General features: G+C 39.9%; 1 protein-coding gene across 1 annotated transcript in view; it reads right to left on the bottom strand.

Moving 5' to 3' along the window:
- tex264a (testis expressed 264, ER-phagy receptor a) overlaps positions 1–27,559 on the bottom strand; it is a 64,093-nt gene that overhangs the window by 22,749 nt on the left and 13,785 nt on the right. Inside the window, exon 2 of the mRNA XM_020087144.2 lies at positions 26,991–27,212. Within this exon, the coding sequence (XP_019942703.1) occupies positions 26,991–27,212 (222 nt within the window). The remainder of the gene's footprint in view (positions 1–26,990; positions 27,213–27,559) is intronic.

The raw sequence follows: 27,559 nt of genomic DNA, 5'->3' as shown, positions 1-27,559 counted from the left end.
AGGAGCGCCCTTCTCTATCTTGTACAATCTCTTAAGACTTATCTCTTCCTAGAGCACCTCTTGTAACATAATATAACATGTTACCTGTCTGTAAATCATAATTATTAAATCTATTCTTTTGTGATTACTGTAACTTAACTCTTTTTTTGAAAGAGCATTTCACTCTGCTCCACTGGGACCATAAGTCTGGACGTGTCTTCCTCCCTACAGCCCATTCAAGTCAGCCACACCTCACTGAGTCTAAATTACTATTCAAATAGCTAACAAAACCTTATCAGAGAAGCCTGTGTTAGAGCAGAGCTTCTCTGTTAGCCTGCATATGCTCTCACCATTATTTCTGCCCATCAGTCCAAAGTGTCTCTCCAATTACTGTCACCACCTCAGATACCTACTATTATGGTCTGTTTTAAAGGTAAAATTTAAACCTCTAAGAGATCTGTCTCTAAACTTCCCTGGGCTTAGGTCCTTTAAATACCTAAAAGACACTAAAGCTACACACCACAAAGATATCACCTTGTACTTCATGGTGGGTTTTTTTCTTCAGTCTTTTATATAGTTTAAGCTGTTTAAAATTTTTTGTGTGATGTTAATACTGATTGCACAGTAGACTAAATAATATTGAAAAAGGACACCATCCACACTTATAAATTACTTCTCTAAGCTTTGCATATACCATGTTTCTCTTTGCCAGCGGGAGGCTGTTTCCCTGGAAAAAATACAATATGATTTCTGGCACAAAGGAACTGTGTCATCTATTGCATGATCACAACAAGGGAGGGAATAGCTTTCTACTGGTATCTATGCATATTGATGACAGAGACAGTGGGACAGTTGATTGACAAAAACAAATCAATAGCGCAAGAGAAAAAGAATTCCAGTGATGGAGGTACAAAAAGCAGGTGCAGGCAGAGAGTGATAGAAAAAAGTTCAAACAAGAGTGAACCTTGAAAGGGGTTTCACTCAGGGACAGCGCTCCAGGACTTAAGAGGATTCAAAAATGACATGCAGTTTGCCTTTTTTCTTCTAGATCAGTCACACCTCCAGCCATCTTATTAATACTACCTGAAATTTGACTGTGAATTTTATGTTGTTTTCGCTTTGGACAGATGCAGACTCAAACGTGTTCTCCTGCTGCTTCATTCTTAAGTCATCCCCCCACCCATACGCCAAACCCTGCTGTTTTTTCTTGTTTTTATGAAACAATAAAATTACTGACACTATGTTATTAAAATGCAATGCACCGTTGCATTGTTAAAATAGCCAGGGGCACAAAAATGATCTGTTGCCTCTTAAAACAGGTTAAAATGTGACATGATATAATTTATGATGCTGCATCACATTTAATAAGAAAAGTAGCTAGCATTTCCTGTCATAGAGCCAATTTGTGACACTGATTAGATGGATATTTGTCCATTAAGTGCAGTGCTGTTACATTTGATATGGCTGACATTTTCAGTTTTTGCAGGTATTTCCGTGTTTCACATTCGTAACCTGTCAACAAATTACTAATTGGACTGTGGGCCACATGGAAACTAGACAGGTCTATGTCAGCAGTAAAACTTGCTTTCAGTCAAGACCAAACACCAGAGCCACATGAGTCAGCTCAGGTCAAAACTACAGGTACTGTCAGACCACAGGAATTTCATATTCATTATTTAGCCTTCACGATTTCAGATGCTGCTCAAAACAAGACAGAATTAATAAATGTATTTCTACCTGGCAGAGTTATTGATCTGCAAACTGCATGAAGGTCAGACTTTAGCAGTTAGGGAGCAAGGCCACAGACCATGAGTTAGTTTTTACTCCAGCACATCAGAATGAGAGATGGGACTTCAGACAAACCTGAGGATGTGAAGGACGACCTGGAGATTGTCAGGTTCCGTTTTTACGATATTCTCCCGGTGCTGACAAGAACATAGTTGATGGAAATGTCAACACTGAAGTGCTTCATACAATGAAGCAGGTGTTACAGACTTCAGCCTGACAGCCCTCCTTCAAAAAGGCAGTGATGTCACAACAACTGAAGCGCTGAGCACCTCAGCCCAACCCCACACAATATTGATAGACTGGCAGTGGCTCGGAAGCGCACATTGACAAAATGCAAAAGTGTACATGCACAAGACAAGACAACCTACTTCTACAGTATGTCTGCCTGTAGATGTCAACACTTCTAATGTATATTGCCAGTAGAGAAAAACACTTTAAAATACTTTACAGCACTACAGTGCATATTGTGTCTGGTGTCATCGCTGGTCAGAAAACGGAGGGAGGTAAAAAGAGAGAAACTTAAAGAGCAGAGAATAATTGGAAACTTCTCAACTCTTACAATTCAGACACTTCAGAGACAGTCAGTTTATCAAAGCTGCTGAGGAACAAAGTTCTCTGCTCTTAAACTACAGCATTTTGCTCACAATCCTGAGCCGGCTCGTCTCGCTGGGCAGAGACAGGTGGGCACTCCATCCTGTCAATTCTCTGCCAACTCTGCTATGTGGTTTAGTCGGTTGTGTTTTACCTCTGCTCTGGGCAGCTGATTATACTGAGCTTGTTGCCAGGGCAACTGCCTCAGCCACAGATCCCTTCTCTCTGTTTTCCATGGAGACCGGATACTTTGATAATCTGAGGGATTGCAGAAGACGTGGGGGGAGTGTGGAGTGCCTGTTCAATGTCTTTTGAAGCAGAGAAGTTCTCTCAAAAGAGCAAACCGAGAAAATAGGAACAAATGCCACCAGTGATAGACTGTATGTTATGGAGACGCCTATTTTTTATTTGTAAGGTGTCTTATTTGTTTTTTCCTTTCCATTATAAAAACTACAATGTGTGCTTTTATTGATTTTTCAGGAGCCTGCAATATTATGCATTCACACCAACAGTCTTGTAGAGCAAGAGAGTGGAAATAACAGAATTTTAGCTAAATAACTTGAAAATTAAGACAATATACAACGAAGAAATTAGTTTTCAAGCTTTCTTGTTGCCTACAGTCATGGGCACTGACAGCTTGAGTGAGTATTATATCAAATTCATAGAGTATCTTCCTTCAAATCTCAAAGAGGAATCACATTTTTTAAGAAAATGACCATATCGCAACTTTTATACTATTGGTCCATTTGAATTTGGACCATTAACATTTAAATAATTATGTGCTAATAAGGACTGACCCTTCCCCATATAGGGACCTGTAACTAACCTTAACTCTTCTTGTTTTAATAAAGAAGTTGTTTCTTTTTTCAAGCTTATTTTTCTCCTGCTAAAAGGCAAAAGAAAAAGAGATTACATAAGGTTAAACCTGGTGCAATAAGTGTTGTGGTCTTGATCTATTGAGATTTTCTCAGGTGGAGAAGAGCCACTTCCTAGATTTATCAGATATTCAAAGACTTTAGCGCAGAGAAGATCCCTGCTTTGGATGTTTGTTCTTTTTGAAAAAAAAAAATCTGAATAGATTTCGTTCCAGGTTAACTACACAAAATAATATGAGTCTTGGTTTTCATCTTCAGTCTCTCAAAAAAGGTTTGCCTCTGAATCAGCTTCATCGTGTTAACAGGATTTGTGACAGAGATGAAAATTATGTTTTAGATGCCAGTGGACTGATGAAACACTTAAGGATGATTCACAGGCCTGGTTGGCTGCTGCCAGAAAATGAGAATATAAAAACCAGAAGAAAAAAAATGAAAATCCTATACAAAAAATGAAGTATGGGAAATTCAGACTCTCTTATGAAATGAAATGATACCTCCTAGCTCCCAGTCCCTCTAAAACTGGCGGAATATGTCTATTATTCTACCATTTTTGCAAAAAATTTGAAAAAATATTTTGGAGATTTTGAGTTGCTGCCCCAAATGCAGGAGTAGAAGATAGAGCGCTAGATGGACAGGAAGGTCGGTGCGGTGTCGTCAGTAATGTGGATGCTGTACCAGACCAGTGCGGTGTAGACGGAGCTGAGCCACAAGGCAAAGCTTTCGATTTACCGGTCGCTCTACAATCCAATCTTCACCTACAGTCAGAAGCTCTTGGTAGTGTTCAAAAGAATGAGAATGCGAATACAAGAGGCTGAAATTAGTTTTACCAAATATCCTCATCCTCCTTGACCCGAGTGCAGCATTTGATTCCATCTGTCATACCACCCTCCTCAATAGACTCTCCTCCCTCGGCATCACTCACACCTCTCAACTGGTTTAAATCATCCTCTCCTGCCGCACTCAGTTCATCCGACTAAAAACTTTCACATCCCAACCTTCCTCTGTAACCTCAGGTGTGCCCCAGGGCTCTGTCCTAGGGCCCCTCCTCTTCATCATTTATCTTCTTCCCCTCTGTAATATCTTTCATAAATACAATATAAATTTCCACTGCTATGCGGATGACACTCAGCTCTACCTCGCCAGCAAACCCACCTCCAACCTCCCACCCACCTCCCTTACTGACTGCTTGGCAGAAATTAAATATTGGTTCACCTCTAATCTTCTTAAATTAAACAGTAACAAAACTGAGGTTCTCCTCATCAGCACCAAAACCACATTATCCAAAACCGACAGTTTCTCTCTCAACATTGACAATTGCTCCGTTTCCCCCTCCCAACAGGTTAAGAGTCTGGGTGTGATCCTCGATAGCACTCTCTCTTTTCAATCCCACATCAATAACATCACCCGGTCTGCCTACTTCCACCTGCGCAACATAAATCTAAACCCACCTCATGCCACTGTGAAATTTAAATCGGTTTTAATGTTTTTTCTTTTTAATGTTTCGCTTTTTTGCTTTTAACTATGTACGGTGTCCTTGAGTGACAGAAAGGCGCCTTTGAAATAAAATTTATTATTATTATTATTATTATTATTACAACCCAAGTACCACCTTTTGTAAGTTTTATAGAACTATTATACTATAGAATTATGGGAAATTTAAGTGGATGCTAAATCAAGAAGTGGCTTATATTTGAGCATGGAAAACTTCAGGGTATAATATAAGGGACTGCTCATTTGAATCGCTACCTTGCACTGCACCAACCAAAGAAAACACACAGTGAAGTTTCTCATGAGCACAGAAACAGAGAATGGGAATTTATTCAAATGAATCAGGGAAAGGAGGAAATGTGAATTTGTCCCCTGCTCTCAGAGAAACGATTTATCTTCATTTCCAGCCGCATATAGGAAAGTTCCCCAGACATGAAAATGAACAATAAGCTGCCAACGAGTCTCAGGGGACACTGGAACCATATGAAAGTATTGCTCATAGCTGAGGCTGCGCTGGTGACAGGGGGGAGATGAATGAAGGCTCAGTAGATTGTTCTGCACTCAACAGTGGCAGAGTGATGGTGTAATGTCACTTTATTAATGTACAGCAAACAGGGAGCATCCTGGATTGCCGATCATCGCCTGATTAAAACTGTCAGATGAAGTGACGAGAGATACAATGCAAATGCCTGCGCGCACACACACAGTAACAGAGAGAGGAACATGTCTGAAAGAAATTTTCCTTCCCACTCACTGTGTTAAGGTTCCAAGAAAAACACTATTTATAGCACATTCTCTCCAATTAGAGATGTGCAAATGCAAATCAACCCACCCACCCGCACACAAATACACAGAGAATACAGTCAATTCATGCCCTTATATGTCTGATATTATCAGTATCTAGATCATTAAACGCTGATGCATACAAGGATAATTGGTGGACGTATTACATAATATAGTACATAGAAAAAATGTTTGATTGCTGACTTTCTTTAATCAACATGACAACATGAAAGAAGTGGAGGAACAGAGAGAGTATGAGGAGAGACTTACATTTTCACCTCTTCTTTTCTGTGATTATTCCTCCTTTCCATACTGACATTGAGTTATACCTTACCAATCTAAGAAATTACACACAAAGTCAGCTTTTTGTGTAACAGTTCAGCTTGTTAAGATAGTACAAGGCTTTGTTATTCTGAGTTATTCAAAACAAGAGTGTGTTCCCGATTCTATCTTTGTGGGAATAAAAAAGTCATACTTTGAGGATTGGAACTTGAGCTGTTGGAGCTTCAAATAAAGTTTGGCTGAACTTTAAACCTCAGCTTCCATTAACATGCTGTCTGTATCTGGATATCTCTGCGACAAAAGCATATTGGCATGGAAATGCGCACACACAACGTATTGTGATCAGAATGTGCTTGGATTGGACAGACTATATCTATCCAACTGGGAAAATGTATGTGAACAAGTCGGAACAACAACTTGGAAAGTTGGGAATAGTTTTGGTGCACGAGTCGCTGACATCGTCACCTAAAAGACAATAAACACAATAATTTTCAGCTCAACATTTAAAACTGAACATGGATGTGAGAAAGTGTAAACCTATCCTTTAGTCATAAATATTATTTACCAATATAACCACAGCAACATATTCCAGGACTGTATGTTATCCACATCTGCAGTACAGCTCACTGACCTCCTGCTGCAAAGTGTGTCTGCTCCGTCAGCCTTGATCTCAGTAGGTGATCTACATGCCATAAGCCGCATCTATAAAAGCCTTTAATATACTAGAGACTGGAGAGCGGAGAGGAGTAGTGGTCTAGTGGTCTGCATGGCAATACTCGCGCTTCCCTCCTCTGCTCGCGTTTTACACTCTTCATTGCACTCGGGAGCATCCCATCACCTCCTGCCATCCTGCTCAGCAAACCGCTCAGTGCCATGGAGATGTTTATGGTATTTCACACCCAGCCCTGCTCTGCCTCATTCCTCTGAGCGACAGCTTCCCGAATGGCATTAATAAATTGAGTCGCCCTGTTAGCTGTCTTCACTTCAGTTCACAGTGGAACAAGCACTCAGTCTACATTTATAAGGGACCTCAGGTCAGGAGGGTAGGTTCGTCTTGAGCATGTTATCAGCTGTAAAATACCAACTGTGTGGTGCAAGCACGTACACTACATTAATTTATCATTAAATTAATGCAGTAACAGCACACATAGTCAAATTTGCAGGACACTGGTCTTTTTCAGTCAGTTGTTAACAGGATGTCGGTTGTACTGCAACTGTACTCCTCAGTTTTTCTTCTGGATAAGCTGCAGTTTATTTCCATCTGCATCGTCTGTGTTCCAGTATATGCCTTAAATGCTGCATCTTGCCCCGAGGTACAGGAAGCTTGTGATGTTCACTCACTCTTCATCTCACAGAATCTTTTCAATCTTCCACGTGCCTAAAGGACAACTGCGGACATTCTTGTGTGTTCGTTTGTGTCGCTAGCTCATCTTACTTTAAAAAGTTGTTGACCAAATGTGAAAACATCAATTTTAACCATTTGTCTCTCAGGGTGTTCTAGCACGGGTGTTTGGTTGCCCTTAAATATCCTCTCTGTGTAACATTAACCTTTCATACAGCTCCTAATGTTGCCCAGCCCCTGTGGACAAACTGAGAGAGTGGGCATGAGGACACATGCAATGGTTGCGAAGGAGGATCTATCAGGAAAGTGAAGGGTAGTGGGTGTGGAGAGGAATGTGCCTTAGACTGCTGATCCATAACCTGTGGCATATTGAATGTTAAAATACCACATCTGCCCCTCAGATGAAAAGCCCTTCCCTCTCCCACTCTCTTCCCACGGCTAAATGATTTAACATCGGTGCCACGGCCAAGTCCCTCTTAAAGGAACATATAAGTGTGGATTTTCTGGCACACATCTTTACATATTAATTGGATGCTATCCCTGAGCTAATGCCTGGTATGCTGCTTCCTTGGTATATTTTGAGCCACCAATTGAGTCACATTATCTTTAAAACCAAAGGTTTTTCAAGCTATATTCAGGATGGACAAAATAAAAAAAACTTTAATTTTATTCAGCAAAACATGAGCTGATAGGGATTTTGAGACTTTTAATGTTAAACACTATAGAGACAGAAAAAATATCAGATAAAATACAGTACAATAACACTGCAATGAACACTTTAAAGGTGAAGATCCTTCAGGATATTTTTATAGGTCAATCATTGTGATAGACGGCAAATGAATCATGAATATATAAACCCAACAAAAGAAAAGCAATTTATCAAAGAGTGACAAGCCTTTACTGAAGATGACTGAAGAACAACACAATTGTGAACAACACAATACTACAAACTGTGGCCTAAAAAACCACTGACTTGAATGAACACCCCTGAAAATGTCAACAAAAACCAGCTGTGAGAAGTGTTAACGAATTGACATTTACTCGAGATGCTGTATAATGTAATATGATTATAACGTTGTGCCATTCATTCCGTTTATTTAAAACAGCATCATTAAAAATAAAAATAAGTTTGAGTTCTGCCTGAATTGATTATCATTGAATGGGTAAAACAACAGCTGGAAAGCATTGTATTTAATTCTGGTCTAACAATCCTACTGAGCACACTGAATCCTATGCCCCATTTTCCAAGAAAATCCCATCACTAATGATTATGTAACACTAAATTATTTTAGCCAGATTTTCCACTTTGAACTCACAAAAACTGCAAAACTCCCAATCACAAAACAGAAAGTCATGAAGAGTGAAACGCTGATGAATGTCATGTTGACTGCAAAGATGAGAAGAAATTGTCTGAATCTTACATTACCATGTTCACTGAGCAATGGCTGAAAGGTTTTGTTGAGAACAGGGCAAGTTCCTATTTACACAGCCACTTGTAGCTGTCAAGTCTGTACAGAAAAAAAACTGCTCTACTATTCTATTAGTGGAAACGAGGAGAGTGCATAGCCGTTTTCGACATGACCTCCAGGAAAAATCTGGAGAATTGGCTACGGAGTTTACCCAGAGTCTGCCTTTCACACATGCACAACGCTGCGGGAGGTTCTCTGCATAGACGCGTTCACAACAGCATCAAATCCTCCGCATTATTCAGGCGAGAGGAGGACCAGCCGGGAGCGGCAGACAGAGACAGGAAGGGATTATTAACTCTGCTGCGTAGATCACATGATTTTGTTTACAGCACCCCAACACCACCGTCAGCTCTTATCAACACAAACTCTCTTGACATCTTTGTTGGTGTCTTCTACATGTCACCACTTTTTCACCAGGAGATATTTGTTTTCCTTTTGTTTTTTATCATTTTTGCATCTGTCGTACATTAGGAGCATCATCAACCTACCCACTGCCTTGTGGTGAACCCAGCAGGGATCCCATGCTGTATTCACACATCAACTTCTCCTGGATTTCTACAGACTTTAAACTAGGAGGCCAGGTGTATAAAGTCCATAGAAACTGCGGAGCGTCTCATTCAAACATTCACGTTCGCACACATGGAGGATCTGCAGAGTCCAGTGCATGTCTGAAAGCAGCTTATGAGTGATGTGCTCCTCTAAGAAACACAATGGGTGTTGTTATACAACCTTTTTGAATAAAAGGTGTCAGAAAGGTGAGAAAAGTAACACACGGCTTTATGGAGCCTCTAAAATCCCTCATGGCCAAGGCCCGTTCCCCAGCAGGATGACACACTGCTGACCACCACACGCTTTGATAGCGTAGCTGCAGCAGGGAAAGGGGAATGATGAGCCACAGCAGGAACAAAGGCTCCTCTTCGTCAGTTGTGATGCATTAGAATTTTACTCAGCATCAAACCTGGTGCACACAGGCAAGAAGATATCAGTTCTATTGATAATAACCTAAAATTTCCTGTAGCTTGAGTTGAGCTGGCTAAATGAAACAGAACCAGAGATCTTCCTTTAAAAAGACCATTCTTACTCTGCACACATATTCGACTGTATGCCATTTACTGCCTGTCAGAATAAAGATCCTCGAAGAGTGGAAACATGCATAAACCATGATGGAAGCTGCTGCTGTGTCTGAATGGCAGATCTATTGGCTGTGCAGGTATGAGAGCTGTCAGTGTGATGCCACTGTGGCAGTGGATCTCAGGCATGCTAATGTGGCATTTGGGTTCAGAAGTGAATGTGACAGGACATAATGGGACTGGACAGCAGACACGCAGAGCCCTTATTATCACTGTGATAACCAGCTCTTCCTTTCTCTCCCTCATTTCATACAAGGTCAATTTGAATTCAGCCACAGAACAGAGTTCAATCAATACACACACGCCAATCTTTCTCAACCACGGAATCAGTCACAGATACAGAACTGATCGATGGAGGAAAAAAAGTCTGACATGTTACAGCTGTGGGTTTACACATCAGTGTCACTCTTCAATGACATCACCAAAACACTCACAACAGGGTTACTATGCCACTGTATGTGCACCTCAAACAATGGCGACTAATGTGTGCATCTTCTTTTCTCCCTTAAGTACAACACGAGTGTCCTCTGAAGAACTCTGTATCTACCTTGCTGTTGTAAATAAAACATGTTCATTTAACTTTTTTTGTTTGTGTGTTTTACTGACCTATTAATAGTGGACCGATGTGTTTCACCACTAAACATATTATTAGAATAATGGTCTTTTTTTTCTTGAGTGCCAATTAATGAATTTTGTCTTTTTTACTGACCTAACTCAAGTTGTTAATGTTTTCTGAGAATAGACTAGTCAGCCACAGGGGATGAATTTCACCCCTGTTATTCTGTTACTTCTATTGATCACGGTGCTGTTTGTGATCCCCTAGCTCTCCATTCCTGCTCGGCCTATTGGCAAATTAATCCCAATCTGCAATAGCTGCCGTAGCGCAGATTACATTAGCTGTTGAGCAATCAAATTAGGCGGCAACATGCTCATCCGCCTCCGCAATCAGTGGCACTTTCCAATGGACCCAACTACTACACGCTTACAATCAATTTGCTGCCCTAATCTAATCGAGTAGCTCAGGCAGCTGTGTGTTCCGTTTTATTTCTTACACTCTTGGTGACATGAATAATATGAGCTGCACAACTAAACACACAAGAGAACACACACACACACACACACACACACACACACACACACACACACACACACACACACACACACACACACACACACACACACACACACACACACACACACACACACACACACACACACACAACATCTAAGCATGCATGCATGCACACACATAAGCCCCTTTTCTAACATTCGTATCCACTCATGTCCTCGAGGACATGCTTCACTACATCCAGATAAACAAATTTGCCTCCTGCCTCTCCCAGGAGCTCGCTGCCTTCTTATTAGGAGTTAGTTAAGCTGTAGAGCAGCGAGCAGAGAGCAGGCAGGAGGTGATGCTGAAGCTGTCTCTTAATCAACACCATTCCTCTCCCAAGCATGACTTTAGCAGCTTCACAAACAGGTGATAGGCGAGAAGAGCTCCACAGTTGGACTTACTCAAGTTAACTGAATAGCAATGACTTTTTTTAATGAGCACCTTCTTAATCTTCTTACAGAAAAACCAAACAATGATTTCATTAAGATCTAAAAATAAATATGAATTAACAGAATCACAAGGCAACTGAAAGATTTAGTTTGAGCATCAGTAAATTAATAGATAGATAGATGTACTTTATTAAACCCAAATAGGGAAATTATTGGAGAATGCTAAAGGGTTGTTACTTCCATGACATGTTTAGCATTAATAGTGTGAGTAATGGTTGTTGTGGGAGTAGTTGTAGTAGTACAATAAACAATGAATGCAGTTTGAGCTAAACCTAGTATTCTAAATGGTGATTGTTACAAAAATATTGGTATTATTTTAGTATTACTTATTACTACTTATACTCCGACTGCATTATTAGATATGACTTTATTACTGTTGTATTCAACATGAACACAGTTATATTCCGATACTCTTTCATAATAAATGTAAATAATGACCTCCATGACAACTGTCGACATGTTCATGTAAAATGTTAATGACTTTACTCTTTGATCATCAATCAGAACAAATGGATGGACCACATGGACACATGGACAGCATTCATCCCACAGGGAAAATAATGAACAGAATCAATATTTGCACCCGTGAAGCATTTCTCCAAACAAACCTGCTTTCTCATTTCTAATGAGGGATAGCACACCAGGCATCTTCAACACCTAGATTGTTCCCACTGTAGCTCCAGGCCTATTAAAAATGTGACATACTCTAAGTGTGCAGAGCACATGGGACTGAAAACATTACACTGTAGTACATTCACAAACACATGGAGTTAGTTTAACAAAGTAAAAGTGCAAGAAAGAAGAAGATGGATTTTGACGTGAAACCATTTTGCATCATTTACAATTTTGAACTTGGGTGTCATATGAGGCAAAACAAAACTATTGTCTCTCACAATTCATTTCCTCTAAACATTATCGATTCAAATGAGATGTCACTTTTTCATTCTGAATAAAAAACACGTGTATATATGTATATTGTGCTGGAATATTGAGCCTGCTGAGGTATAGCTGTAGAACCAATGATGTTTAAAATGATTGGAAGCGCATAAAGTATGGAAAACCAGTAGCACATATACTGACTTTTGACGGGTAATTTTGCAGGCGAGTTCAGCTGAAAACAGGCTTTCCATGCAGGCAAACATGGAAATGAGGCAATGTGGTCAACATCAGCCCGTCTTTTCACAGTTGCAGAAAATGAAATAGTTTTTGCTAATAGCTTCCTGAGAAGTTGGTGGTGTGTATGCATCACTTTATCAAGAAAAAAACCAAACTGAAACATGGCCTGTCTGAGTAGAGTTTGTATGTTCTACCAGAGTTTCCTTCAAAGTACAAAGACATGAAGATTAGTTCAATTGGAAACTTGTAGGAATGTGAGCGTAATTGTAGTCAGAGTCTGTGTAGTAGCGATCAGGGAATGGAGACACGGTAGTGAGGTCGCGTTGGTACATGCACCTGCATCTAGCGTCAGGTATGTGCAAAAAAAAATGTTGGTTGAAATTAAAGGTACAGTGTGTAGAATTTTGCGATATCGAGTGTTGAAATTTCATGTTGCAGCTGAACACCCCTCACCTCACCCACCCCTTCCAAACATGACAGAGAACCTATGGTAGCCTTCAATAATTATAAGACTCAAAAGGTCTTAGTTTGTAAAAAACATGGCGACCTCCATAGAGAGGAGCCCCCTCCATGTAAATATAAAGTATTTAAATATAAATGGCCTTTTCTGGGGTAAAGAAAACTACAATTCATACAATTTAGATGAAACAAACTAGTGAAAACATCATGGGGATTATTCTACATTAAATTTCTGCCAATAGATCCTTTCACATAAATCTTACACACTGGACCTTTAAGTTTCAGGTGTTTACAGTGCACACTGAGTTAATGATGATGCAAGTTCCTGCTCCACAATAATTGTTAAGTAAAAATAAATACTCCACTTTGGGATCTAATTGCAAACAGGAAGGAACACACGGCCATAAGAACACATTCGAACAAACAAACACATATTGAGGGAGTATAACAGAGTCCTAAGTAAACGTCTGCTAATTAAAAGGTAGTGTATTGAACAAACTGCTCTCTGAAGCATTCACTTCCCATCACTGACTTCATTAAATGTTGAAATTACCAATGCATGCTGAATTGCCTGCTACAGAATCATCATTCAGGAATCAATGTGATTAAGGAAGATGTATTTCTCAGGTCAGGTTTTGTTGCAGCAGGGCCACAGTTAGTTAGAATACTATCTACCATAGATGGGACACAATCCAAAGAAACAGATTGGGTCAAAAAGTTCAACACACCTATATAAATCAAGACAAAAATATGGTACCACAACAGTTGACATGTGTCCAGTCCACCTTTACAATGGATCTATGCATTTGGGTGTATTCACTATATATTGACTTTTGCATGAATTTTACAGATAAGGTTTGGGAACATTTAACTTTCAGTTTATTTTATCTCCCTTATTAATGTATTTCCTCAAGGACCTCTGTTAATCCACAAAGCACAAAGACATTTTCTTTCCCATGGAGACCAACAGATGGACCACAGGCTCAGGAGTAAAATGGATTGTGAAGTCACCTGGGACAAACAAGAGGAAGAACACAGTGGGAGAAATAGGTGTTTGACAATTACTTTCACATGAGAGGACACAACATCTGATGTAAGATGTTGCCTCTTTGAAGCTACTAAATCCTCCCAAAGATGCCAGAGCATATAGTGTGCAGTGATGTTGACCCTGGGGGAGGGGGCACCGTGTGACACAGATGAGCACAAAGGAGATGTTATCCCAGGTTTGATCATAAGTGTGTCAGGGTTTTATCTGAAAATGTTACATTATTTTGGATCCTCTCAGCTAAAACAGACTTGTTTGGGATGTCTCACCTGGTTGGACTGACGGCCCTTAGCTTTCCCTTGTCCTTCCTGCTCTCTATCTGCCTTTCATAATTAATTATGTCAAATAAATGCTACATGACTAGAACATATCCTACAAATATAAACAGGCAGAGTTTTAATTTAAGTTTCTGTTTCCCTGTCCCTGACACACATGGTTTTCGCTTGTTTTCCCTGATAACAAAAATGAGAGAAAATGGGAAAACTTGTTTTTGATTCAAATGAATCCCATTTCCTTGAATTAAACATCAGTGTATATCAACACACTTCTACAGAGCAAAATGCACAGGGTTGTTTTTTTGCCTCTAGTGTTTCTACCCCCAAATGTTTAAATTCTGCTGAAAGTAACAGTTGTCTGAATATATTGGAGACATAATTCCTGTGTCTGCCATATAGTTATATAGTTGACCTCTCTATACATTAACCAAAAAGTATTATATAACAGCATCAATAAGAGATTTAGTCTCTATTTCATCATTTGCAATCAAAGTATTCAATTGAGGTAAAGCACAGACAGAATGCAAAATAAAGGAGACAAGAATCAAAGCATCATCACAAAGCAAGTACCATTTACAAAGCATCCTGCAGTGCTAGCAGAACATTACCACTTTCATGACATAAACACAGCGTGCCCTGTTTCCCACCATAATATTACTGCTTTCCTATGCTGTTTGTACGGAAGTGCCCAAAGGCCAGTGCATGTCTTTGTGGCTACTTAACATATGCCCTGCATCCACTGGAAAACAAACTCGCAAACAAACACACAGAAAAATAGGTCTGCGGCATAACAACACTTGTGAAACTGCAATTGCTCCTCACGGCTGTATGTAGGATTTCTTGTTAAGGCCAAATATATACTGTTTACTCCAAATGAGTCTTTGTACCAGATCTGAAGAAATTCCCTCACGGTTTTGTTGAGAGTGAGACGGACAGATGGACAACCTGAAAACATAATGCCTCTGGCTACAGCTGTTGCCGGTGTGGAGATATAATCAAGTGACAGAGAAGCAAAACTTGTAATGCATTTTAGGAAATGTCAACAGCTGATCTCTTTTGACACCTCTGCTCCTGTGTCTCATCAGCCAGAGGGCTGGGGATTAGCTGCCGTATGTTCCACCCAGAGAGATCTCTCTCAGTAATCTGGCCTCTATTTAATATTTGCTCACCCGCAGTGGCGAGGCAAGTGCATGGCCTTTCCACTGCCGAACAGCCAGAGCGGCAGAATGACTCTGACTGAGAAGAGACTTGATTCATGTGGTCTATAGGAGAATACACTTCGTACCTGGAGGTCAGGGATAAGTCTGTGAGATGGAGATCAAGGTTTGACCATCAGCTGGGAGAAAATATATGAAGACCGTTCATTCAAATGAAAAATTGACTTGACTTGGAAATCTTAAACATAAGAAAGTCATATTTCACACAGTAAAGAAATACTTTCTATGATCTTTAAAAATATCACCTCTTGCAATTTGTCTTGCCGATTTTCTAAAAGTCCCCTGAACAATTACAGCCCCACCGACAGCAAACACTTAACAATGTGCAAATGTCAGTTTTGGATCTTGCTTGCTAGGGAGAAGAGTTACTGAACTTTTGAGGCTCTGGAGTATTTTAGACATACAGTATATTGCTGCTGGGTCATTGTGTTGCATTATAACTATTGGCCCAGAAAGAATTTGTACTGCCTGGTTTTCCTTAATATTCTTAACTTTTGAACTGAAGGAAGTATTGGCATACATATTTACAAAATAAAAAAGTATATCAACTTGGATTTTAAGTCTGCCCATTGTTAAATACCACATATTTTGTTCACATACTCATACTCATACTTTTAAGTCAGCTGCTAATGAACAAACACGGTCAGAAAAATATATAATTTTCCTGACAAATAACTGAATAGATTTTGTGTCTTTTGGAGGAACAAAAAGACAATTGTGGTTCATTTAAATCCAGAGAACCGGCCTCTTCAGAGTCAGCTGGGGTTAGTAACAGTGATGTTAATGTTATGTTGCTCTTTACTTGTCTCCTCACTCTGCTATGTTCCCATATTTAAGCTGAGTATTGCACGGTGCACCGTCTGTGATGATGATGATGCAAAGATGGGCCTGATCTTGCACAGTCTGCTTCTTTACAACAGAGAGAATTAGACTGAGCCCAAAGTTCCTACAGAGAATTGCTTCTTAAAGGCCATGAACTTTAGTTTAAAGGCCAAGATGTCCTTGTGGCCTTCGCTGGATGTAATAAGATGAAATCAAGTCAATAAGTCGCACTGAGCTATCTGATGAGCAGGCTACTTGACACACACAAACAGGATTTTGTGAGAGCATTTATCTGGGAATTTTTCCCATCTTATTGGGTCTTTAGGACTGTCTAGTATTAGGCAAAGGTTCTGTGTGCAGTCCACACACACAAATGTAAATCACTATTAACAATTGTCCACCATCTGTTTCTAGATGGGCTGTTACTGATAAAGTAAATAACTATAACAAACTGCCTGTGTTTCATAGTCAATCTTATTGGGACAGAGTTAATCGGGATCTACAAAGCAGGTCTTGTGAGGATAATTGAATTCAAATATACCCTGCAAAGGACAGTCCATGGGTGGCATTACACAGTGTTAACTTAAATTGTTTATCTTTCTTCTCTTCAATACATTGAGCATAAATTCACTGCTGAGTCTCCTGGACCTTCTTCCAGCTGTTCAGTAGATTTTCCCTCACAAACAGGATTCCAAGAAAACATGCATAATAAGTTTTTCTTTGCTTTTTCCTTATCGTGTCTGTGTTTGATGGGATCATAAAGAGACACATTTTCAGCTTTTTGGATATGAACATCGTGTTCAATCATAATTGATCAAATTAAAGTAGAAAAATAGATGAGGAAGTCCAGTGAACTTGAATATGGCTTGACTAAAAATAATATTATTAGGTATATAATTTGGTGTGTTAAGCCAGTGACAGTGGTGGCAGCCAGCCACCAGGGGGGGGCAATTAAGGTTTGGCTTGATCGCCACCTGGTGGCAAGAGTGTATGCAGCATAATACCATTGTAGCTACCAGGGATGAAACCATTAACTCTGACCCTGATGAAAAAAATGTTTTTTTGATCCTAAAAAAAATTGCTGTATTATAAAAGCTTAATCTATTGTCCATTGTGTCAAATCTTTATCTTTAATGTAACTCTTAACAAATTTTTTTTAATACATGTGAAAGTATAAAGTAGCATAACATTGAAATACAGTAGAAAAGTACGACAACTTTGTACTCATTCAATTACTTAGTTACTATCAACTACTGAAAAACAATGTTTGTCAATGTTTCGCTGGAAAAATGGACAGAAAAACTTTGAGCTCAGATCCAAATAAGTAAAGAGAGAAATTCAGAGAGTCTCCTCATTAGCAGCATGAAGCCTCTTTCACTTTCATTGTACAACAGCATTCGATCCTTCAGATGAAAACAAATAATTGCCTGATACATTCTTGAACACACAAGAGAGACTGAAGGTTGTTTGTTGCTCCACAGGGGGTATGCTTTACCAATTCAGTTTGCCTGACACAGAGAGCACATTTTTCAAGGTCAGGGACATACATCCACAGGCTACTGTGGCAGTGACCCCTGGTCACGAATCAAAACATGCTGGAAGAAATGTTGACAAGATACCAGTCATTAAGAGAAGCCACAGCAGCCACTTCCTCACACACACAGCCGATAACAAGCCCAGGTGGCGACCTCTACATCTAAATGAAAAAACGTTCACTGCCATAGAGTAATTTGTGCAAAAACAGATGTCTCCTTCAGTGCAACAAGAAACCTTTCTGATTTTTTCCAGACATTTAAGAGTTAAAAATAAGTCGAGTGCCTCAGTGTTTCATTCCAAGCTGATGCTAAGCTCACTACAAATAAATAATACTACTCGCATAAACCAGGAAATAGCTGGACTTGAAGGTGTAACTCAATCTCCATGGATGGACTTCCATTTTGTCTGTTTGATGGGTGAGTGGTGATTCGTGATGAGAGGTTCAAGCCAGTAATAAACAACATAACACTGATGACCTCAATTAGGCAACAAATCAATTTGACTCAAGTGCCGTGTTGTACAGAGTTATTGATATTCAGATATTGATAACAGAAAGTCAGTATCTGTTTGGATTTATTGGGAAGGCAAATTACTGCAAATGTTACGGTTTATGATAATGCTGCTATTGACTGCTGTGTGTGCAGCCACGGTGTGATCTGCTCCTCCCACTACATGATGGAAAGAGCGTGTGTACAAAGACTTTCATGATCCAAAGCCCACATGCTCATTGATTATCTTCAGCTATTTCATCTGCTTCATAAGGCAGGAAGATTGGTCACATTGTTGACTTGCTACATTCCTAGCCTTGACTTTTGCCAACACTGAAGAGACAACTGTCAGAATTTGTCCACCTTTCTAACACAGCATATGACAGGAGTCCTTGTCACTCAGGCTTCAATCCAGTCCCCATTTTTCTTTGAAACAGATGCATGACATGTCACCTAAGTAGGAGAGTCATGTGTTTTGTGTGGACAAAGATGTTTTAAAAGTTATTACATATCATTATTTGTAATTTTATTTTTTAATTATTATTATGCATGCACTTCTCAGAAAGTTCTCTCACTCTGGAGTGCATGAGAGTGATCTATGGGCATGTATGGTTACTACAATCCCCCAGGATTATGGAGTTTCAGTAAATAACAGTAATAACCCTGATTGTAAACTGCAGGATGTTATCCTAACCAATCAGATTAATATTAATAACTGTATATTTAGTGACTATAGTAATGACAGTTCCCATCACATTGAATCGTTTGTCTTTAGATTGTGTTCAACAACATAAACATTGAGTATCAAGAGCAAATGCAACCACTGACTTAACGATTATGTGTTCAAGCAATTCCAAAGCAATTGTTGAACATGCCAAAATATGCCAAATGCAAAGCATTTTCTAATGTTCCATCAAATCCTATTTGCTAAAGCTGCTTATCATAATGGAATAATTGGAATGACCCCACTTTTAAAATTGAAGGAGCTGCAGATTGTTACAACCCACAACCAACTACCCAGTCCTTGCAATGTTAAATACTGTATATTAACAAAACAACTATAGAGTAACACCTTCCAAAATGACCTCATTATTTTGCATACTAAATTAGTACAAATGTATGTGAAAGTTAGCTTTGTTTATAGAATTTAAGTAACTTTGACCCAAGCTGATTGTTCAAATCCTTTGGATTAAACTAAGGAGTGCTACATAAGACGTGAATATTAAGGCTACTGAAACCTGGAACAGCAGGGCAGGAAAGCAGCAATTGAATGAAATTTAAGGGAAAGCCTGGTGTTTGCACACGACTTCAGCATAGTATAGCCCTCTCTTTGTCAGAAAGAAAAGAGAGAAGTGATGAAACTGTCATCAGCTTCACTTGGTGGCTAAATATAGTTTAGCACACAAATACCAGAGTGTTTCCTCCTCAGACAAAAAAAAAGGCAGACTGAAGGGATAACAAAGCATATTAATTGTAAACAGAAAATATGAAGCATTGTGGGTCAGAGACCTGCCTCCAGCTCTGGACTGTGATGTTAAGGTTATTATTTTTCAGAGCCTTCAAGAAACAAGAAGCTTGTGTTAACCAATAAAGATGTAATGAAAGGAACAACATTGTGGAATGACAACATTAATAATGAAAGAGACTTATCTTGCTCTCACCACAGCCTGTATTTCACAGCAGACACACACATACACACACACACAGAGAGCACAGTGGCATCTACCTCCTCCAACTCAAATTTTCACCAAGCTCTCCAGCAATCAGTCATAGAGACACATGCTCGCTCGCAAACTCACACATCACTTATCGACTGTTACTTTGCTCTCTGCGCTTTGATGGCATTGCAGCCACAACCCCTGCCATTCTGCGCCATCCCACGCAGAAATCTCTGAACGGAGAGCAGTTACGTGTCGGTGCCCCGGGCCTAAAGGAGGCATGAAAGATGTCGTGGGACTGGAGAGGATCAAAGCAGGTGCTATTCTGCCACGCCCTCTCCCAATTTCCCCTTTGGGTTGGTTTAAAGATTTAACCGCTTGACAAAAGCAGATGGGAGGGTCAATTTAGAAGCGTGGAAAGCCTCTTCATGGCTGATGGTACTGCAGATAAAAAGGGTCTAATAGTGTGCACCAACAATGCTGCTTCGGCTCTGTTCTACTGGTTAAAGAGTGCCTCATGGGTATTGACATGATAATCAAATAGCATCATGTTGTTCTATTTTTCCAGAGTTAAAGCAAACTCATGGATGCTTTTTTTCTCAGCCTGAAGGCACCATATTGAAAACTGTTTTTTTTTATTCCACAGATTTCCATAACGTCAGCTCAGGTAAGCTTTAAAGTGCTCATGGGAATGTAACAAAGCATCTGTTGGTTAGTCTGACTCAGGCGGAGGGAGAAATATAGTTGCACAAACACTGAATTATCCCCTCAAATATTTTACAGCTTTTGAAGCTTCTTCCTGGAGACCCCCCCCCCCCCAGTAAAAACTCTAGCTAATGTTTGAATGAGCCCATCTGACAATACAGCAGGGAAATCCAGAGGATTCTCTGTGAGTGATTGGGCGCATTGAGGATGTCTTTAACACACTACGGGCACACAACTGAAAAAAAAGAAAAAAAAACAGGAGTACAAATACCTTGGGATGAGAGAGAGAGAGAGAGAGAGATGAAGAGATGCCATACACGTAGAAGACCCCAATGAAGATGACACCTTGATATAATGACCAGATTTAATCTGAGCTTTGAGCTATAAGGGAACCAAAACACGTGATCTCCGCTGCAGAATTTATACATTACATCCTGCCCCCTACATGCACTACCACCCCTCGAGTTTCGCCTGCTGCGTTTTTCATATGTGAAAGGCAAACTTCAATCAATAACCCTCAACAAGAGTAAGGTTAAACTACCAAAAAATATAAAGATATATTAACGGGGGAAACGTAGAAACCTCAGAGAGAGCCAAAGTGTAAAAGAATATGTGTAAACTGAACACATAAACAAAATAACACTATTCACAACATTGATTCAAAGAAACAGTTTTAACATAATGGAAGTGTGTCAATGTTTACAGTATTTATACATAAGAAAATGTCCGATAGAGATAAAGGGGGCAGCAATTATAACTAAATTGAGGCGTTATTGTCAACATAGAGTATGTGAGTAGACGTATTGTAGATTAAGAAGTCTTGTTGTAATCATGGTCCATGATCAGCTGCCACCACAATTTCAGAGACAGTCTAGACCCCATTGTCCAATCATCATCATCATTTCCTTTGTGCATGAACAGTTAGGGAAGATTTGACAGAAGTGGAAAATCTATACCATCTATGGACCCAGATGACGAGTATGCTACTGAATGAAGGGAAAAATAAGTTGACAATTCAACCCTCAAAGTGGTACCTGAACTCAGCTCTGTCAGCTAAATCACAGAAGATGTGAGGCTTGATATTCAGAGTGAGTGGGAGGACTCCTTCACCTGTCATTGTGAGGGGAATAATTCGAAGTATCACCACCATCATGATTAAGGGTTTTCAATAATAAATGGGTCTCTGTGTATGTGTGTTTCATTACAGACACAGACTGACAGAATGAGCGGTGGTAGCAGATTGGTTCCACAGGTGTCCAAATTCTTCATTCACTATAAGACTGGTTGACTTGACAGGCAGCAAATAGTTTCTGACACAAATACAACAGACAAGATGCAATATGCTAAGAATAGAGTATTTGAGAATATTCAGATTTGTTGAGAGCAAACCTCAATGACAATTACAGTAAATATGTACAATACAACTCCTTAGTTCACAAAGCTATTTCCTTAGTCCCAAAGCAGCGACTGTCACATTTATATTCACCCACAGAGGCGTCTCAGCAGAGCGAAGGGCATCTTGGTTGTTGTTTACGGATACACAGGCACTAAGCGCAGTTTCACTGGCTAACCCCAAATCAGGCTATTGCATGAAATATAAATGCTGTGGACAAGCAAAAGAAATTTTCTATATTTAATTCAACAAATAATAACATCAAAGAAGATGGGGAAGAGTGGTTGGTGAATAAACCATGAGCAGGATGGAGGTGAGGAATCCAAACTCCACTGTAGTAGAGCGTGAAGGTGCCAGTAACTCAAAACAGGTGGAAATAGGCACATTGGGATGCCACCATTTGGACTGAGATGAACACCAAAATTCAACATCACTGCAGTGGTTGATACATGTCAGCAATATATAAATGCAGTCGAGTAATCAGTCTCAGCTGTCAAACATTAACTTTCACCTCATTTTTCATAGCATTTTTATAAAAATGTCTTTACTTCATAAGATTCTTCATTTCTTAGTATGGTTCATTTCCCATCAACTAACATGGATGAGTTGGGGCTTGCGACGTACACAGAAGCCAGCCACCAGGGGGCGATTGTGATGCTTTGGCTTCACTTTTGGGGGGCTGCCATGACCACCATCTTTAAATACAGTCTACGTTTCGAACAGGATTTTACAACAGACTGAGACCACTGAAGATGAAGAAACATCTGTAACGTGATCATTAGAAAAGGAGCCACATGAACTATATTTGTCAAAGCAGATTTTGTCAGTTTTTCCTTTTGACTAAATTTGCTAAATAAAATCTAAAATCCTGCTTCGTCCCCATGAGGTATTGAGTATAGAAAATCATTTCTAAACTGCAAAATAAACCAAAAAAGTGAAAGGGTCTGCATATTTCTGAATGCAATTGATTGTTGATAAATTGTTAACAAATGGGCAGGATTGGTTTTTCGTCTTGTTTCTGCTCACAGGGACCATTGGGATTGTCTGAGGCGGCCACCAAATTAAAACTCAGATGATTGCGTGCTTTTATTCTTTAGGTCCTGAAAAGGTGCTTTCACAAACCTCACAGAGAGCCTGGCCAAGCAATACAGTGCCTCAGCTACTTCTTTATCAATAAATGTTTGTCCTCTTTCATCACCTGCCTTTTTAACCAGGAGGCAATACAATCCCCAGCAACCTGCGGTCATAGCCGCTCACTCTGTGCTTTTTATTTGGTAAATGTGAATACACAGCTGCTGATCATAGACTACATCTCATATATTCCACTGATACCACAAATCCATTGATACCCTCAGATAACTATCAACACAATCAAATGATAAGGATTTAAGGATTTCATTTGTGAGCATACATAGTTTTGTACACATGTCTTTATGGTTAATGGGGACACTACCGCTGGTGCTCACAACTTTAAAGATTCATTTGAGGGTTACAACTTAAAGATATAATATGTCACTCTTCATTAAAATCTCTAAAAATGAGGAGACCTATAGAATATGTTTTGTTGACTTGTTTACTGAAATTATCGAAAATGTTCAAACCCAGAGAAATCAACACTTTTAACACGATGTTTAATTTTGGTCATGTAAATGCATTTCCCCTCTGCTATAACTTCTGTTGCAAACCACACATGTTAAAGGAAAAACATGTTGCTAGCCAGTTAGCCAATCAGCAGTTTTTTCCTCCCACTGTTTGTATTAATTACTCGTAATGCATCACAATATTCGAGTCGAGGTATTTTCATTGGTGGTGAAGACAACATCTCCTGTGATCCAACACTGCTTCACAACGTCGTCAAACTAGGCCTTTTAATATTGTTTTGATTGAGAGACCCCTAGAGGCCAAAGTTACATGTTGTGCCTTTAGAAGATCATGGTTAAGTTAGGGTTAGGGTACTAAGAGTACAGTGTAGTGTGTGTATGTATGTATGTGATGTACATGAAAGAAATGAGGCAAAGGAAGCTGTCTGTGGAGACGCTGGTGCTGGACCGGAGAAAAAGGCGTTCAAGTGAAAAGAGCAGTAATGTATGTAATCTGCTCTGTGATAAATGAAGCACTATAGGAAGCCAGGAGGAGGAGAAGTGTCCCTGAGAAAACACTTGGCTTGACATTAAAACTAGACGATAAGCCAGACTCACCAGGTTGGCCTCCGTAGTCTCACGGGAAGTACTGGTTTACATAATTTGATGGAGAATTTCAAGCTAGCACTAATCAATATTTCTATATTTGTGTCTGGTGGTAGTTTTGGTTATTTTCTAGCTGCTGCTCTGGTTTATGGCCCTCAGTTCACCGTTTTATTTCTATCTCATTGTTCTCATCAGCTTGTTTCAGCTGCAGCAGTGAAATAGCTCAGATAAAAGCCACAGCAGATACAGTAGAGCGCAAGGCTACGTCACACTAGTGTCTCCCTCCTTTCCATGTCCCAAAGACTACAAACCTACTCAATTAATCATACTTACAGTATATACACACACATTCACATATCATCCTCTACACCAGGACTCTCTAAGCCACACTCCATTATTCATAAGCCTCACTGTCGCTGGTATGCATAGTGCACACGCCACTCCTCAACTTAAACAGGATGTTGGTGTGTTTTTAGCAAATCCGCTGCACAAGAGCACCGCCTTAACGGCCTGTCACAGCTCCCAGGTCTGCCTTGAGACAAGTGTGAGCGAGTGAGATCTTTTCTTTATGGTGACATCGGCTTTTTTGCCAGATAGACAGCCCTGTATGCTCACAAAAGATGCATACTGACACTGGCCACAATTATGTCACATCATGAGAGCCTATACAAGGGAATACCACTAAATTTTAACATGGAGAGATGCTATTCCCTGCGCCTTTAGACCGTTTAGTCTGTGTCAGTGCACATGTTAGAGAGTTTGTCCTGCCCTCTGATGCGGGGTGTTAGGATATAAAGAGTGCCGCAGAGAGAAAACTGCAAAAAAGATGAGGATGCTTGTAAAAAATGGATGCAGGGTAAAAATGCACAAGGTGTTTCTTACTAAAGCAGCTCCTAACTCTACAATGGTAAACAACACACCAGCATTACTTTTGTGCAGTTTCAGTCCAGCTAGACAGTCACACACCCTTACTGCTTATTAGATAGGAAGCATCATCTCCTAGTTGGTGCCACAGATTGTATATAAAGTTGGACGATGTGTATCCACTTCCTCCCACTATCCAGAAATGAAGCCAAAATATCCAGACACAACTATCTTGGGCAGAAGACATCATTTGGAGCCAGAGTCTGTACAGTAGAAAAGGGGGTATCGAGTGGCAGTAGCAAGGTCCCACGAACACACTTAATCAACCAATCAGAGTCAGAGTCAGTCAATTATCAATCAATCATGACGTTTCACCCTGTTTTATAGCATCAAGTAAAACCAAGCTTGCTAGAAAAAATCATCATCAGTGTGATCAGAACTACCTAAAACATCAGAAACCATCTTTGAGAAAAATGTATTTGACATGTTCTGTGACTTTTTAATTTAGTCCATGTCCCATCTGCTAACATTGAGGAGGTGGGATTTATGACCTATACTGCAGTCAAGTATCAGAGTGCATTTGAGGGTATTTGGCTTTACTTTTGGGGAGCAGTCATGTCATTATAAACAATCTACAGTTGGTGCAGAAGCAAAGTGTAAAGGTGCAGGAGGGTTGATACCTGGGCAGGTGAAAAGAAACAGTTGGTGGTGATTTGAGGAGACAATCCCAATCACGAGCTCAGTCAAGTATTGTGTAATGTATTATCTGGCTTCTGCCTTTTTTTTGTACCAAAAATATCCAAACCTGGTCAGCGCCAAGAGCTGAAGCTGCCAAATACTGTGACTGGGCAGGGGTGAAAATCAACATTAAAACCAGCTGAGACCTTTTTTCACAAATGGTCAAATCATGGTTTTAATATGCTGACATAGCTGGATACAGCCAATTAAAAATGCCATTGGCTGGGTCCTCGTCCCCTTTACTTGTCTTTGCTGGACACTACACAGCAACAGATGGAGGATTCAACTCAGTGAAGCATTACACCTAAGGCATAATAGCGCTTTTCACACTACATGGTGATCACTCAATTGGTTTTTGCAGGGAACTCAAAAAACACAGAATTACAGAGGAATACCAATGAATGTCAGCACTCAAATGTGACCCCTCTTGCCACCGGACAGGTTTGTGTGAACTCCCCATCGCCTGCTGTCCTGAATGTAAGAGAAAAGTTCCACCCACAAAAGGTGAATGTGAGCACATCCAGCATATTTTCTAGACATAATGGTACATTTTCTGAATAGGAAGTGGGTCCTTTTAACCTCCTGTGAAAAGACAGAAGCTTAAATAAACAGATGGACAGACATGCACGTCGAGCATTATTCATGCGGTGGGATGTCCCTAGATGAATCCCAGTGTGTAAATGTCATCAGTAAATGTCAATAGCTTTTTGAGGCCTGTCCTGAGGACATGCAGCCCAGCATATGGGCAGTGGGACTCAGACGTACCTTCATTTCTTACTATGTCATCTATTCTTAATCTAGGTCTTTAAAGACCTCATCTGTTCATGTGATGAATTAAACAATTCATGAGCGAGGGTCTTTTGACAAGTGGGAAGCAGAAAAGGAGGACAGATATGATCATGAGGTGAATAACTATCCACTTCAGTAGAAGGACATAAGAAAGAAAAGAGAACTCTCTTACTTTTATATATGATGACATACACTTATCTAGGAGAGGAGCATGGAACAGTTGTTATGGAACTTTTTGCTCAAAAGTTAACACTAGAAAACACTTGAGATATGCTCACTGTTCAAATCCTTTTGTGCTTCTCAAGGATACTTCTAATAAAGAGACAAATCCTTACTCAGTATTTGCACAGATACTATATGCCTGAAAAAGAGCCTCAGAATGACTGATGCATTCACATAGTGTATGTACCTCAATGTAAGAAGCAAGGCTCGGGTAGACCCTGTAAGGTCCCAGCACGTGGGACAGAGGGGTGGTGCAGGGGAAGCTGGTGGTCACAGCGTGGCTCACTTCTGGAAGAGAAAACACCTTGAAGCCAAACGTCTCGTACAGCTTCTGCAGCTCTTGATCCGGCTTCTCTTCACCCTCACACAGGACACTGCCCACCACGTAGCGACACTTCTCTGACGGCCTCTGAAGGGAGAGAGAGGGGGTATGAATGAATAAACCATAAATAGAATAATAAAATAAAAATACAAATCCCTTCAATGAGTCACTTCACACCAGTGGATTCTAGTTCTTCTTTATAAGACCATCACCAGAGGTTGGAAGAAAAATGCATTTTTCATTCAATTGTACTGTATTTTTGTACTGTAGCACGTTTCTGTTGGATTTGAGATAGAAATCTAATGATCTTTAAGTTAACCAAGTCAAAATTCCCTGTGCATGAAGAAATGTAACAATTCAAAAAAGGTTGCATACTGCCTCCAAAGCTGATTGCCCACTTTATTACCATATTGAAATACCTGAACGTGTATACA

The sequence above is a fragment of the Paralichthys olivaceus genome, chromosome 2 (assembly GCF_024713975.1).
Source record: "Paralichthys olivaceus isolate ysfri-2021 chromosome 2, ASM2471397v2, whole genome shotgun sequence".
NCBI lineage: Eukaryota > Metazoa > Chordata > Actinopteri > Pleuronectiformes > Paralichthyidae > Paralichthys > Paralichthys olivaceus.
The sequence above is the reverse complement of the archived record's forward strand: the minus strand, read 5'-3'. Positions and strand labels throughout refer to the sequence as shown.